Source organism: Colletotrichum higginsianum, chromosome 10 (genome assembly GCF_001672515.1).
Source record: "Colletotrichum higginsianum IMI 349063 chromosome 10, whole genome shotgun sequence".
Classification (NCBI taxonomy): Eukaryota; Fungi; Ascomycota; class Sordariomycetes; order Glomerellales; family Glomerellaceae; genus Colletotrichum; species Colletotrichum higginsianum.
The window spans coordinates 593,165-605,682 of NC_030962.1; the positions used below are offsets into that span (position 1 = coordinate 593,165).

General features: G+C 51.8%; 4 protein-coding genes across 4 annotated transcripts; 2 read left to right on the forward strand and 2 right to left on the reverse strand.

Moving 5' to 3' along the window:
- Positions 1 to 935: 935 nt before the first annotated feature.
- CH63R_13631 (Homogentisate 1,2-dioxygenase) lies at positions 936 to 2,333 on the forward strand (the record flags this gene model as incomplete). Its single annotated transcript, XM_018308605.1, has 2 exons — positions 936 to 1,003; positions 1,076 to 2,333. The coding sequence occupies 2 exons, from the start codon at positions 936 to 938 to the stop codon at positions 2,331 to 2,333; spliced, it is 1,326 nt and encodes a 441-aa protein (XP_018150923.1).
- A 431-nt stretch (positions 2,334 to 2,764) lies between these two features.
- CH63R_13632 (Amino acid permease) lies at positions 2,765 to 4,625 on the reverse strand (the record flags this gene model as incomplete). Its single annotated transcript, XM_018308606.1, has 4 exons — positions 2,765 to 3,569; positions 3,630 to 3,798; positions 3,866 to 4,101; positions 4,381 to 4,625. The coding sequence occupies 4 exons, from the start codon at positions 4,623 to 4,625 to the stop codon at positions 2,765 to 2,767; spliced, it is 1,455 nt and encodes a 484-aa protein (XP_018150924.1).
- Positions 4,626 to 5,555: 930 nt separating this feature from the next.
- On the forward strand, positions 5,556 to 7,484 carry CH63R_13633 (Cytochrome P450; the record flags this gene model as incomplete). The annotated part of the gene is given in 4 exon segments (XM_018308607.1): positions 5,556 to 5,657; positions 5,710 to 6,135; positions 6,140 to 7,094; positions 7,162 to 7,484. Coding segments are annotated over 4 exon segments (1,806 nt in total).
- Positions 7,485 to 7,869: 385 nt separating this feature from the next.
- Positions 7,870 to 10,482, reverse strand: CH63R_13634 (Fungal specific transcription factor; the record flags this gene model as incomplete). Its single annotated transcript, XM_018308608.1, has 5 exons — positions 7,870 to 8,859; positions 9,006 to 9,257; positions 9,319 to 10,048; positions 10,106 to 10,276; positions 10,334 to 10,482. The coding sequence occupies 5 exons, from the start codon at positions 10,480 to 10,482 to the stop codon at positions 7,870 to 7,872; spliced, it is 2,292 nt and encodes a 763-aa protein (XP_018150926.1).
- Positions 10,483 to 12,518: the final 2,036 nt, after the last annotated feature.

Below are 12,518 nucleotides of genomic sequence, written 5' to 3' on the forward strand. Positions count from 1 at the left end.
ACATCGGATGAACTCCACGACAGTAGGTTTCAGGAGAAAGAATGAATCAGATATCCTAGTGAAACATGCCGCTACTTTGAAAAAAATAGAGCACTCGGTTATTAATGAAAGAAAAGCCCACGGGAATTTAACCGGCCTGTGCTCCTTGGACTTGTTTGTTGTTGAGACCTGCTGATCCATATCACCAGCAAAAAGACATTGTTTGAATGTTGAATTACCTCTATTTTCAGCTATTAGACCTTTGATCTTAACACATGTTTTGTATCGGATTTTAAACCATGATTCGTGTAATTGGTCGACAAGTGGTGACGTGTTGTTATGGCATGTGTCTGCCGGTGAACCGTCCCGATACACACTCGTCTGAAAGCATCTGTCAACCTCGGAAAGACAGCCGACAGCGTTTGTGTACAGCCAGCCTCCCTTCAAAATTCATCTCCTAAATCGGAAAAAGAAGCCGAAGCTTGACAAGAGGAGGGGGGACCAAGTGCAAGGCCGCATTAATGGTTGAACCTCGTTAAGGCTGACCAACTCACTCGGAAACGTTTGCGTTCCGCCATTCCGAGAGACCGAGCCAACGACTGCCGCCTGCTACATCACATCCGAACCATGAAACGAAATGGCCATGTTCCGCACACAAAGTCTTTCTAGGCTTCGCTGGCGGCGATGCTCGGGTCCATGTTGCTGGTGCGGGGTCTGTCTGTCCCTCTAACCGCGGCCGACCCAAGCTTCGATCAGGCCACCCGCAGCAACTCAGACCATGATCATAAATTATCTTCGATCTCGAATCCTGTGCGGCGTGAGGATCCTGTGCCCTGCAATCGTTTTTTGAGCCACGATCCAAGACAAATACAGCAGTGTCTCGCCACGTTGACAGTCTGCTGTGAAACTCATCAATTCATACTATCATACTACTCGGCCCATTTAGTCAAGCAAACATGCCGGTGACCAACTTCTCAACCGAGGATAAGTACCAATATCTGAATGGTTTTGGTTCGTTTCATGAGTAGGTCTCATAACGTCACAAGACTAAGGTCGATCTTTTTGTCGCATTGGTGTTGACCAAAGTTATTACTAGATCAGAAGCCATCAAAGGCGCCTTGCCTATCGGTGCCAACTCGCCACAAAAGGCACCTTATGGCCTGTACGCAGAGAAGCTTTCCGGCACAGCATTCACAGCACCTCGTCACGAGAACCTCCAGACATGGCTGTATCGCATCATCCCTTCTGCCTCTCACACTTCCTTCGAGCCACTGAAGCACAATAAGCCTGAGTCTGGCGGCAAGCTTCACCAGATTCCAAACCAACTGCGATGGGATCCCTTTGACATCAACCATGAGACAGACTGGATCAGCGGCCTGCGAAAAGTGGGCGGCGCCGGCGATCCAACGTTGAAGACGGGGCTCGGTATCTTCATCTTTGCAGCAGGCCGGAGCATGGACTCCAACGTGGCCACTTACTCCTCGGACGGCGACATGTTGATTGTTCTTCAGCATGGCGACCTCAATATAAAAACGGAGATGGGCAACTTGCTCGTTCGCCCGAACGAGATTGTTGTTATTCCGCGAGGGATCAAGTACCGAGTCGATCTTCCTTCGGGTCCTGTGCGCGGATACATCCTCGAGCTGTACCAGGGCCACTTCGTCCTGCCCGAGTTGGGCCCCATTGGATCGAACTGCTTGGCGAACCCGCGAGACTTCCAGATTCCGACTGCCGCGTTTGACGAGGACGCGACTGGATGGTCAATCATCAACAAGTTCAACGGGGACTTCTTTATTGCGGAACAGAACCACACCCCCTTTGACGTTGTGGCCTGGCAAGGACGGTATTATCCTTACAAGTACGACCTGGGCCGCTTTTCCGTCATTGGGAGCATCTCCTTCGACCACCCAGATCCGTCCATCTACACCGTCCTAACAGGGCCTTCTGATCACCCAGGAACGGCGGTTGCTGATTTCGTCATCTTTCCGCCCCGATGGCTGGTACAGGAAGACACTTTCCGGCCCCCATGGTACCACCGCAACACAATGTCCGAGTTTATGGGCCTCATATGCGGTGATTACGATGCCAAGACTGGGGGTGGCTTCCGCCCTGCCGGAGCCAGTCTGCACAACGTCATGTCCGCCCACGGGCCCGATGCGAGCACGTTCGAGCGCGCGTCCAATGCCGAGCTGAAGCCGCAGAAGATTGGCGAGGGAAGTATGGCGTTCATGTTTGAGAGCTCTCTGATGATTGGCGTGACGGACTGGGGCTTGGAGACATGCCAGAAAGTCCAGAAGGGCTACAGCGAGGATAGTTGGACGGGTCTTGTGTCTCATTTCAAGAGGCCGGAATGAATTAAAAGACAGTGTAAGAACGTATGCCTCCACATATTGGATAGTCTGCTGTTAAGATATGGCTTTTTGAACCAATGTTGCAGCTTCCAATTCTAGCTGTTGTTGTTTGGTTCCACAACGATTTTGGGTAATTATTATTTGGCAATGTAAACAACACTGGCAGTCGCTGAATTGCCTTCTTCTAGAAAAGAGAAAATAAAACAATCGCTTGCGGGTTGACCTCAATAAAAGGACATTGTCCGCTTGATCATAGCCCTTGGGTCTTAGATTGGCGGAGTGTGCACATGCGCCATGAGTTGTGTGAAGATTTGAAAATGAAGCCGAATTCGAGTGGATAAGCTATGAGTTCTCTGCCATCAACGCGATCAAAATTAGAATGAATAATCCTTAGTTGCTAAAGATAAGAGAAAGTGCGTGCCTATTCATACTTCTCAGTTGCCTCTCACCCCTTCGACTATGTCTGAGACGACAACCGGAACCTCAAACTTGGCCTTTCCTCTCAAGAAATAGTACAACATCCCAAAAAGAAGCCACCCTGCCATAACAACAGTAGAGTAATTCATGTTTTGGGCAGTGACGGGCTGAGAAGAAGGAAATGTGCTGAATATGATGACAACGGTCATCCAAACAAGGCTGATGACGTTGAACAAGGGCCCGAGAAAGCTTCCAAGCTTGAAAGGCCCGTAAACCTTCCACGTGAGCTTCTTCCTACCCGATAGCAGCATATAAGCGATCGGGATGCTGTACGAAATATAGATTCCAATAATCGCCATAGACAGCACAGCATTGAAGGCGGTACTGTTTCCCAGGTAGAGAAATCCAAGAAGCATCTGAGATGCGGTGACAAAGACGATGGCCGTCAATGGAACCTGTTGCCGCTTATCGACGTAGCTAAAAGATGCGTCAAAAGGCACGGCTTTATCTCTGGCGAAGGCCCAGAGGGTACGGGAGGCCGAGGTGATGCCGCCGACCGTTGCAGCTATGGCCACAACGATGAGCAACAGCGATAGGACTGTTGCACCAGCCCGGGATCGTGTGGCATCCAGGTAGATTTGCATGAAGGGAAAACCAGTGGGGGTAGTCAACAGTGACTCGAGAGAACCCGTCGAAAACAGAAGGACGGTGCAGTAGGTGAGACCCATCAGGCCATTCGCAACCACACTGCCGACCATAGCAATGGGGACATTCCGAGGTGCGTCGGGGATCTCTTCCGCCATGTGGCATGCAGCGTCGTATCTTTTGAACGATCAGTTAGTCGACTGTTTTGTTGATATGTCATACAGGCAGAGAACATACCCGAGAAAGGGATACACAGCGCTGATTAGACCCACGAGCCAAGAGACGCCATCATTACTCCAGCCGCTGCTGTTGACGAACTCGGTGAACACAAAGGATGGGGTGTTTTTGGGGGCCATGACACCAAGGACGATGAGTACTGTCACAAAGCCCGCGACGTGGATTACACCTTGATCAGATTAGCCACCTCTCCGCGATGCAAAGTTCTGCAAATGGCTATTGAAAGGGCCGATTACCTGAAATCATGTTGGCATGGGGAAGCAGCTTGGAACCCCAAATGTTCATGACACCTGCATATAGCAGGATGGCCCAGTAGAAGAGCAAACCCTGCCATTTTTGCGGTATATATGAGTCCTCGTTGATTATGATTAGGGATTGGGTCTGCAGGCCGGCTGCGAACGCGGCTGATGCACAGAAGACTATTAATCCGCCGACGGAGATCCATCCGGTCGTGAACGCCGCGAGAGATCGGCTACGGGGTGGAGAAAGTGCTGCTACCCAATGATATTGGCCTGGTGGAAAGCGTCGATTAGACTCCCCGAGCTTATTTGAATTAGAAAAGGGGTTCGTATACGGGCACGTACCTCCAGCTGTTGGATAGATCGACGCAATTTCGCCAAGTGATGATGCAATGCAGACTGAGCAAAGGAAGGAAAGAAGACTAGGTGGTTCTTGTCAGCTTACCACATAGAAGATAGAGGATGTAATTGCGGCGATCGAAGGCGATCGATAGCCGGAAATGGGAACCTACAAGTTGTAGAACAGGCAAGGGGCACCACCACTCAACAATGCTTGGGCGATAACGGTGGACGTTGCTTCCCATGTTGCCATAAGGCACAGACAAAGAGCTCCCAAAGTTGTCAGGGAAAATTGCCGCTTGAGCTCTTGCTGGTGCCCGAGTTGCGCAAGGCGTTCTTCATCGGTGGCTATCACGCGGCCGAGGACGGAATCAACTGTGTCCAGAGGCTCGAAGGTTTTAACCTTGTTTGAATCCATGATGGAGTATTTTGGTCTTCCTTTGGGATATGATTTCGAACGATCTTGATTTTCTCGGCCTTTCTTTTGGGGAGCTTCGTTGGATCGAAGCAAGAACTCCCAAGAAATTCAGATAGGGTGGGAAAACCTTGGATGTTTTGAAGAAAGGGCAGCTGAAAATGATCGGCTGTGCCGGGTTCTGAATGTCTCCCCAAGACAATCGCCAGCACGGCGCCCCTGAGCTGAACAACCACAATGGGGATGGTTCACTGAAGAGGTGCTTTAGTCAACTGATCTAGGGGCCGAGGAGTGCTTTTCCGCATTCCGAAGGACAGAGGCTAGGCCATGTATTGGGTGAGATATTCAACGGGGATGATCTGCGTTCAGAATCCGTCGCTTATCTCTTGATATCTGGCAGAGATACCATTGATCAGGATTTCCGTTGCATCTAATCAAAAGCCAGGTTGGGGGACAATATGGATTTCTATGGCTTAAAGCATCAATAAGGTCTACTCGTTTTCGTCTCAAAAGATAACGGTTCGTGTCAGACGCCCTGTCCCTCGTCCGACACGTCTCTTGATCGCTGGAACCTGACATGATGTCGTTAGAAAGAGAACGTGACAGAGCCAAGCCGTCTCTGCACCCGGTGGACCAAGGATGTCCTTGTCTTTCTGCTTAGCGTCAAATGAACCCCGGTATCGTGTCTCTGTGACACGCAGTTGGAAAACAAATCCTTGGTGACATGAAAACGTCTTGTTGCGAGTCGGTCTCAGTCGGAACACAGCTCGTTCCGCTCGGAAACCACCCCGCGTTTCCCCCAAGCCATGCCGATGTTCCGTGCGGGGCGTTCCCCTTTTGCATCTGTAACAAACTCTGGGGTTGGGAGAGGACACGGCAAATGCGTAACGTTAGTAATGTGATTGTTCCGAGAGGTTTGTAGCGAGGCAGCACATGTTGGTCAAAGAATTGTACCGACGAGAGCCGATGGGACGGTTTCTGTGCTCAGGTCACAGCGGCGAAACCGAATATGGAGGGATAAGCTCTGCCGTTCTGGTATATCATACCCTTAATAGAGAGAGGGAGAATTCATCTCACACAATATCAGATCAAGCCGTCCCTCAAACCTGATCCCCTTCGTCCAAGAAGCCAACACATCATCGCTATGGCCATCTCAACGGTCTTTATCGCTTTGAATCAGAAACTTTTTGACCATGCTCTGCAGTCAACAGCCCTTTCACTTCTCCTCATACCCCTCATCTACGTCATTGCAAACGAGTTCATCCGCTCCAAGGCCAGGATAGCCAAGCTCGATGGTCCTCGAGGCCTGCCCCTAATCGGTAATCTGTTGGACATCCGGGTCAACGCAGCAGAGCAATACCGCAAATGGGCCAAGAAGTTTGGACCTGTCTACCAAATCCAGCTGGGGAATGTCCCCGTCGTCGTTGTGAACTCTTCTGCGGCGGCCAAGGCGCTTTTCGGGCAAAACGCCCAGGCGCTCAGCTCACGTCCGGAGTTCTACACGTTCCATAAGGTAGGTGGATTCAGAACTCCCCGAGTCAAAGGAATGGAAAGCAGTGTGCAAGGACTCTAACAGGAGATGCCGGGAAAAACAGATTCTGTCTGACACCGCCGGCACAACTATTGGTACTTCGCCATACAGTGACTCCCTCAAGCGCCGCCGTAAAGGCGCTGCGTCGGCACTGAACCGACCCTCGGTGGCGACCTATGTGCCTCATCTCGATGTCGAGTCCCGCGACTTTATCAAGGAACTATATGAGTATGGAAACGCTGGACAGACTGCTGTCGACCCTATGCCCATGATTCAGCGCCTGTCGCTGTCCTTAGCCTTGACACTGAACTGGGGAGTCCGGATGAGCAGCCAAAAGGACGGGCTCTTCAAGGAGATTACCCACGTCGAGGAAGAAATCAGTCGCTTCCGCTCCACCACTGGCAATCTCCAAGACTACATCCCCTTGCTCCGCCTCAACCCGATCAACACGCACTCAGCCAAGGCGAGAGATGTGCGAAACCGACGCGACGTCTATCTCACGGCGTTGAACAGGGGCCTCGACGAGCGCATGGCCAACGGCACCCACAAGCCGTGCATCCAGGCGAACGTGATCATGGACAAGGACGCGAAGCTCGACAAGGCGGAGCTGACTTCCATCAGCCTGACGATGCTCTCGGGAGGGCTTGATACCATCACGACGCAGGTGGCTTGGTTCGTGGCCATGCTGGCTCAGCGACAGGACATTCAAGAAAAGGCGGTCGCGGCGATTCGCGAGTTCTACGAAGAGAAGCAGCCCATGTGCGATGCCGAGGACGACCAGCAGTGCAAGTACATCGTTGCACTGGTTCGCGAGTCACTCAGATACTATACTGTCCTTCGACTTGCCCTCCCCAGAGCTTCCGTGCGCGATGTCCCTTACGGACAGACGATAATCCCCAAAGGGTCCGTCATCTTCCTCAACGCATGGGCGTGCAATATGGGTAAGTCGTCCTACAAGAAGATGAATGTCTCCCCAATCGAGAAACCCGATTGGCTTACCCGTCCTAGACTCTGAAGTTTGGTCCGATCCTGAAGTATTCCGCCCCGAACGCTGGCTGGAACAGCCGGATGCGCCTCTGTTTACGTACGGTGTTGGCTACCGCATGTGCGCCGGCTCTCTTCTGGCCAACCGCGAGCTGTACCTCGTCTACATGAGGTTGCTCAACAGTTTCAAGGTCGAGAAGTACGACGACGTTGACCACCACCCCGTCTCCGGGAACGCCGATCCCACTTCTCTCGTTGCGATGCCGAGGCCGTTCCGGGCGAAGTTTGTGCCTCGGGATATCAACACGCTGAGCCAAGCTTTGAGGACCACCGAGGAGAAGTCTTAGCCAGTTCGCTTCGTATTGCGGACCATTGGGGATTGTCGAGCAGGAGAGGAGATGGTTAACCCACGCCATAAATTGCAGGAAGTTTTGGGGAATGAATAAGAGAACAGCTCAGTTAGGCATCACCGTGTGAGGAAAGGATTGCATCAAAACGAACAAGAAACAGTTGGATCCAAAAGTACAAGAAAAACCAAATAAAAACTCCCATACTTGCTGTGTGTTTGGTCAGGAAACATGTGCTGTATGTTACATTTGAGTCACCCTGTGGACACATTGTACTTAAAGCTCACACAAATTGAACATTGTCTCGTAACATATGAAAGATATCTTATAGGTCAACCTTGAAATGCCGAGAAATTTACTGCCCGTGGGCATTTTTACCAGAAGCTCATATAAGTCCCCAAAAATGCCGCGAAATCTCTGCTTCCCCAGATAGGGGAGGCTGTTGCTCGTCTCCTCCGGTGTATTCCTGCATTCCGTTGGTCCAAACGTCATCCGTCTGGCCAAACGCGTCGAACAGGAACATCAGGTCATTGCTCAAGGCAAAGGCATCTGGAGCCGCAGTCCCGAAGTCCGCATTGAGGCTCATTGGCTGGGCTGGAGGCAAATGGGAGAGGTCTGGCCCCATCACCACCGGCTGCCCCGACTGCCGCTCTTCGACCCCCGTATCCAAGATATAGGAAGAATCAGTAGGATCATGCCGAGGTACTCGGCTGTTCAAATCAACTCCCTGAGCGGAGTTCACATCGTCGCGTAGTCCTACACGCTGAGCCAGCGGCAGAAGCCCGCGTATGCTCTTCCACAGCCTCCGGCTTGACGTGCCTTGGCGCGAGAAGCCCTTGACGAGCTCGACTGCAACTAGGAAGCTTTGCCTGCAGGGCTCGGCGAATATTCTGGAGCCGTGGCAGACGGCGAGGAATATGACGGCTAGCGCGCTCAGCAAGAAGTAGTTGAACGCGCTCTGTTGCCGTTCATAGATGTTGCTCGTTTCGCTGAGGTGGACCAAGACGGAGATGCTGTCGATGGCTATATCGACAACCAGCCGAGCCTTTTCGATATCGGCCTCGATGCTCGCCGAGCTGATGACGTGGTGACGGTGGATCATGGTTCGAATGTGGTTTCCTCGCAAGTAAAGCAGGGCACGCAGCCGTCGGACCGCACGGGACTGTGTCGTTGATATGCCCCCATGTTGAGGGTGACGCAGCTGTAGATCCGGCGGTATCGAGTTGAGCCAGCTTTGTGCAGTGAAGTCGAGAAAGGCAACCGTGTCCTTCGGGATTGACTGTGTTGGGGCGCCGAAGGGCGGTAATGCATCCCAGGCCTTGGAGCACAGCCGCCCATAGTCGATCAAACAGCGCAGATAGCGGAAGTCTTCGGACTGGGGGTTGGTTTAGCTACAAAGTTCTGATACATGAAGCTTGCACGGAGAAAATAGTGTTTTAGGAGATTCGAAGTTGTCGGGGCCACAGTTGATGCATGACGTTGTTTGAAAGACTCGCAGATAAACATTGAATCATCACTTACTGGCTCGGGCAAGTTTGGGTCGATATCCCTGTCAGCAAGGGCAAAAGACAGGCTTGTTCCAAAACTCCAGCGGCGATCCAATACGTAGACACACCAAAACACACGAACCGCTAGGCCGCGTTTTTCAGGATGCGGAAAGTTGTCGTTCAGACTCATTTTCTGATGCAGTCCCATCTCTAAAGCGCCACGCGCTGCAATACCAATGTTTCTCCACGCAAGGAGCTCCTCGTCCAAGAAGAAGTAGTAAATGCTCTGCCATCACGTCAGTGTTTTGTGCTACCGTTGCGCTGAGGCGTCGCGAATGGCAACTCACAATCATGGCCATGATCTGGACGACTTTGAGATCAACATCGGCATCATTGGAGAACTGGTAGATGAGTTGCTTGACAGGCTCAACAAGCTTGTTACTTGTAGGGTTCCTGCCGTGTGATTCGACCACCATGCTGATGGCAACGGCAATCCTCGCCAAAATCACGTCCTTGATCTCCACGCCCGTCGACGGAGCGGTGGAAGCCGTTGCGGCCGTAAAATCCGAATTTTCCTCGACATACGCCCGTATGGCAGCCGATTTTGAGACCAGTTCTCGCGTATCGACAAAAGGGTAAACAATCTCGACCTCTTCCTCAAAGACTTCGAGAAGCCGCACGAACTCGTCGAGAGATATCGTAAGGAGAACGTCTGTGCCTTGCACCCACTGAGACGCCTCGGACTGTTCAGGTGTTGGATACCGAGTGGGATCAAGAGACTCGTTCACGGGTTCTGCGGCTGTATTGTTTGCTGAGATGCCCATTTTCGTCAACGACGTCTCGGCGACTTTCAGACTGAAGGCTGATCTAGTCGGCCCGACGAATTGTGGTTGCTTGGGCTCCTTGGCTCCCTGGGAAGACGCGTTTTCGTGAGGCGGCAAATGATGCTGCGAACCCGGAGATGCCGAAGGCGCTTGACAACTTTTGTTCGCGGCCAGTTTTCCAACGGTGTTTGCCAAGCTGGCGACTTGTTCTCGAAGCATCGACAGCTCGCTCCGAATGTCATCCCTCGGCTGACTGGTCGTAATGATTAGCGTTGCTGTATGATTCGCCAGGGAAGTGCGTGTCTCTGACCTGTTATGCCTCGACTTTCTCCTGCTCATTACGTTTTCCCTCACACCGGCGTTGTCCTCTTGCGGGGGCGCCGGACCGAAGATGCATCGTACACCGCCGGAGATGCACCGCTGACACTCCGCTTCGGTATCCGATTTCACACATTTGAGCTTTCGTTTTTTACACTCATAACTACCACGCCGAATTCAGGTCTTTGCAACTTGGGACTTGATCAACGTTACAACTTACCACGCGGCAGCCGCATATTTGGCACGCTTGGACCTCGGGCCTCGATTTGAGCTGGCAAGTGATCTCCTCCGTGTCAAGGATTCTCCGTTCGGGGAAAGCGCTTCTTCTTCGTTGACAGAGAGGCCGAACTCGTCGTCTTCTCCGGCCATGCTTGCGAGTTCATGAGCCTCGAGGAGGTACGAGAATGAGGTTGGGCAGTGATAGAGTTCACAGAAGACGTGTTGTGCCGAGACGCCTGGGGAAGAGTGGGGGTTAAGTATGGCCCACGACTTGACTGGGATTCGGGTTACGGCACGTACCCGGTTTCCCCGCATGGGCTGTCAACGCTCCCCGGCAATAGAATAGCATGCTGACTTGCTCAATGCAATTGTCACTTATCTTTTATGTGGACCATTTTGGTTCAGCATACTAACTCCAACTATTCCATCATCCATTTTACACCCCCAGCATTGGTTGTTGTTTGGTCTAATTTGGGCAAGCATCTTTCTACAGCCTGTAGAAAGGGTGTCAACGACAACAACCTCTTTTGCTCTCTGTCTCTCCAAAACTACCGTTTGATACTTTACCGTTGACTGGGGTTAGATTCGACCCCAAAACCCCTATCCGCCGAGTGTCATATACACACCATCGATGCAGCGTTAGGTATTGCATAGTCGGGCTAGCGGCTAACTCTACATTGGGATGTAGTTAGGGTTAGCCGCAACGAAAGCTGGAACAACATGCGCCAACAAGCGACTCGGATAATTCAAAAGAGCAGTCAGTCATCCCAATCGAGTCACAACTTGTGAGCCGGCGCCGGCAGTTGTTCCGAACTGTTCGATGAAGTGGTCCGTAGCCCAATCATGCGAAAAGTGTTTGATTCGTACGACCGCGACACTGGCCATATTCTGTCGAAAAGTATTTAAGACGACAGAAACGTCTGGATTGCACACTACCCATTTCAAGTCGAAAAATGCAGGTGTCCCTGATTCAGGGTAGGTATTTCTTGAAGAGTGATTCTGGACAAGAGCTGTGGTTAGGGAAGGGGCTTTGCTGATGCAGCGACGTTATTTTATCATTCATCCCTTAGAAGACGTTAGGGTCACCCGAGACATCAAACCAAAGATCCAACGTACACATGCTAAAGTATAGGTATCTGGTTTTATGGTGTCTAAGACATATTCCACTTGCCATGAACCTATCAATTCTCCCCGCGGCATGCACCAATCCTCTCTGTACTCCAATCCTGAATCTCACCTAAGCATCGTGCATCCTACATCATCATCGCAAGGCCTGGACGGAGACCTGAGTCACGAAGACAAGGGATGGTCATAGTTATACCTCGAAAGCCATGAATGACGTCCCGTCCAGCGTCACTGAAACTCAGACTTTCAGGAGTCACTTGTCAACAGTTCCAGGACTCTAATAATAGGAGAGGGGGGGCTGACAACAAGCACAAAGCTACAGCTGGAGATTACACACCAGGCACCCGCGACTTGACTCAGCAAAAACACCAACGTGGCTAGTAACCCGCAACTCCCGTGGGTTCGAAAAGCTTCTGATCCTGATGCCTGATGTCCCCTGCAGACGATCTCTCCCTCCCAATCATTTGCTCATCCCTGTTGGCGCACGTCCTCCGGACTGGGCCGTTCACCGACCGTAGATCTGTATTTGGGGACGCGGAAAGTTCTTTGGCCCCGTCAATCGCCGCGGAGATGGGGTACAAGGCACACACATGGGCGGCGCTGAAGAGTCGAAAAGCGAAATGGAGGGTCATGCTACCTGCCCCAGGTGACTTGAGCATAGTGCTCTTTTGCAACCCAGCGAATTAGAACGGTTCGTAGTCCTGTAAGAAAAATTCCCGTTTCACTAATCAGGGTGTCATGGAACGATGATCAAGGCAGCCTAGACGGATACGCAGGCGACGGCGCACGAGCACGCCGCCGATCAATATATCTAAGTTCGTCGCGCAATCCTTTGAGGACTGCATCGTGTGCTGATGACATTGGAGGAAACCGGGACATCCTGTAGATCTCTTGTGTAGCAACCCAGCCGCAATGGATGCGACAATCCTCCTCGTCATACACTCTTCTCATGCTTCACCGGCCTGCCTTCTAGCTCCGCTTACTGACGTCTGTCGATTCTCGTCATGGCCAAGCATAAGCCGAAGTGTATAAATAGGCCCCCTCGAACGCAAAGAAGGCAT